The sequence below is a fragment of the Lolium rigidum genome, chromosome 4 (assembly GCF_022539505.1).
Source record: "Lolium rigidum isolate FL_2022 chromosome 4, APGP_CSIRO_Lrig_0.1, whole genome shotgun sequence".
Lineage (NCBI taxonomy): Eukaryota > Viridiplantae > Streptophyta > Magnoliopsida > Poales > Poaceae > Lolium > Lolium rigidum.
Genome location: NC_061511.1, coordinates 182,043,523 through 182,044,913, shown reverse-complemented (window position 1 = coordinate 182,044,913; position 1,391 = coordinate 182,043,523). Strand labels below are relative to the sequence as shown.

Genomic DNA, 1,391 nt, shown 5'->3' with positions numbered 1-1,391 from the left:
AACTATCTTCACCAATGTACTATGACAATTAACAAAGGCAGCAGGAGGACGACAATTGTAATTTAGAAAAGAAGAAGAAAGCTATTAAGAACGGTTATATAGATAGATAGCAGCATCCATAGACAAATCGCATCACATTCAGACCTCAGATCTCCAATAAACTAAATTACGATGAAATTCAGTGGCCTGAAAGGTGAAAGCATCAGCGCATGTATCATTTAGGAACAGAGCTCCAGCTTCTTGATCCTGGCACACTTTGCTCGCAGGGCGTCGGGGACTTCGAGGTTACAGCAGTCAATCAAACAGAGATGCTCCAGGTGAGGACAGCCGTCGACGACGGCATCCAGTTCCTGGGCATCGATGTCGCTCCCGACGAGTGTAAGCTCCCGCAGCTCGCGCATGGTCTCGATTCTTTGCTCGTACTCGCTCCTTACATATCTCCGGCAGGTCCAAATGCCCATGGTAAAGGACCGTGGAGAATGGGAAGAACTCCGTTTCCGTTTGTACAGGACAAGGCGCTTGAGCTGCGGGCATGCCCCTGCGGCGACCGGGCAAGCAATGTCCTCGATGTTATCACAGCCCATTACCGTGAGGTCTTCTAGCAGAGGGGACCTGGATAGCAGCTCGGTGAATCCTTCGATGGAGACGTCGATGCATGATATCAATCCAAGGCACTTCAGAGAAGGCGATCTGCAAAGATCCAAATTTAACTATCGCTCTACTCTGGGCTACTGACGAAGGCAGAGTTGCGAGTAAAATCAAGTGCATGCAGTGTTTACCTTTCCCCGATATACTTAAGGAGATCATCCGTGACAAATCCCTCCCCCGTGAATGCCTCCAGCTGCCCACTAGAGCGGTCTCCGGCCACCTTGGCCATTGCACACTCCTCCACTAACAGCTTGTAGCACGGCTTGTGAGAGTGAGACATGTCAACTTCGCGCCAAAGACACGGCGATTTTGCTGCCTCCAGCCATGACTGGCACACGAGGCCTGCACCCATGAGAATGTCCACAGCGCTGATCTTGGTGAAGAGCAAAGTGAGCGCGGGGAGGGGGATCTCTGACCAGTCCCTAGCATGTAGTTCTGACGTAGGCAGGGCGTGTTGGAATTAAGCACGTCGATGCCAATACGGCATCGTGCGCATTGTCGTATACGAGTTGTATACGTATGTGTATACGAGTAGGTCTTATGTTGTCCGGTTTGTGTAGGATTAGAAGTCCTAATTCTACTAGGTTAGTACACAAAGACTACTATATATACACCTGTAACCCCCTGTAATCTGTACCGAGAAAAGAAAGAAAGAGGTGTTACAAGAGGCTCGACACGGGCCTCTAGCAATCCAAATCGTGTTGTTTTGGTGTGTTCCGGCGAGACAGAAATCGTCAGAAGTT

General features: G+C 49.7%; 1 protein-coding gene across 1 annotated transcript; it reads right to left on the bottom strand.

Annotated features, from left to right (window-relative positions):
• Positions 1–218: 218 nt before the first annotated feature.
• LOC124647870 (putative F-box/LRR-repeat protein 23) lies at positions 219–1,102 on the bottom strand (the record flags this gene model as incomplete). Its single annotated transcript, XM_047187729.1, has 2 exons — positions 219–690; positions 780–1,102. Coding segments are annotated over 2 exons (795 nt in total), but the record flags the coding sequence as incomplete, so codon positions are not given.
• Positions 1,103–1,391: the final 289 nt, after the last annotated feature.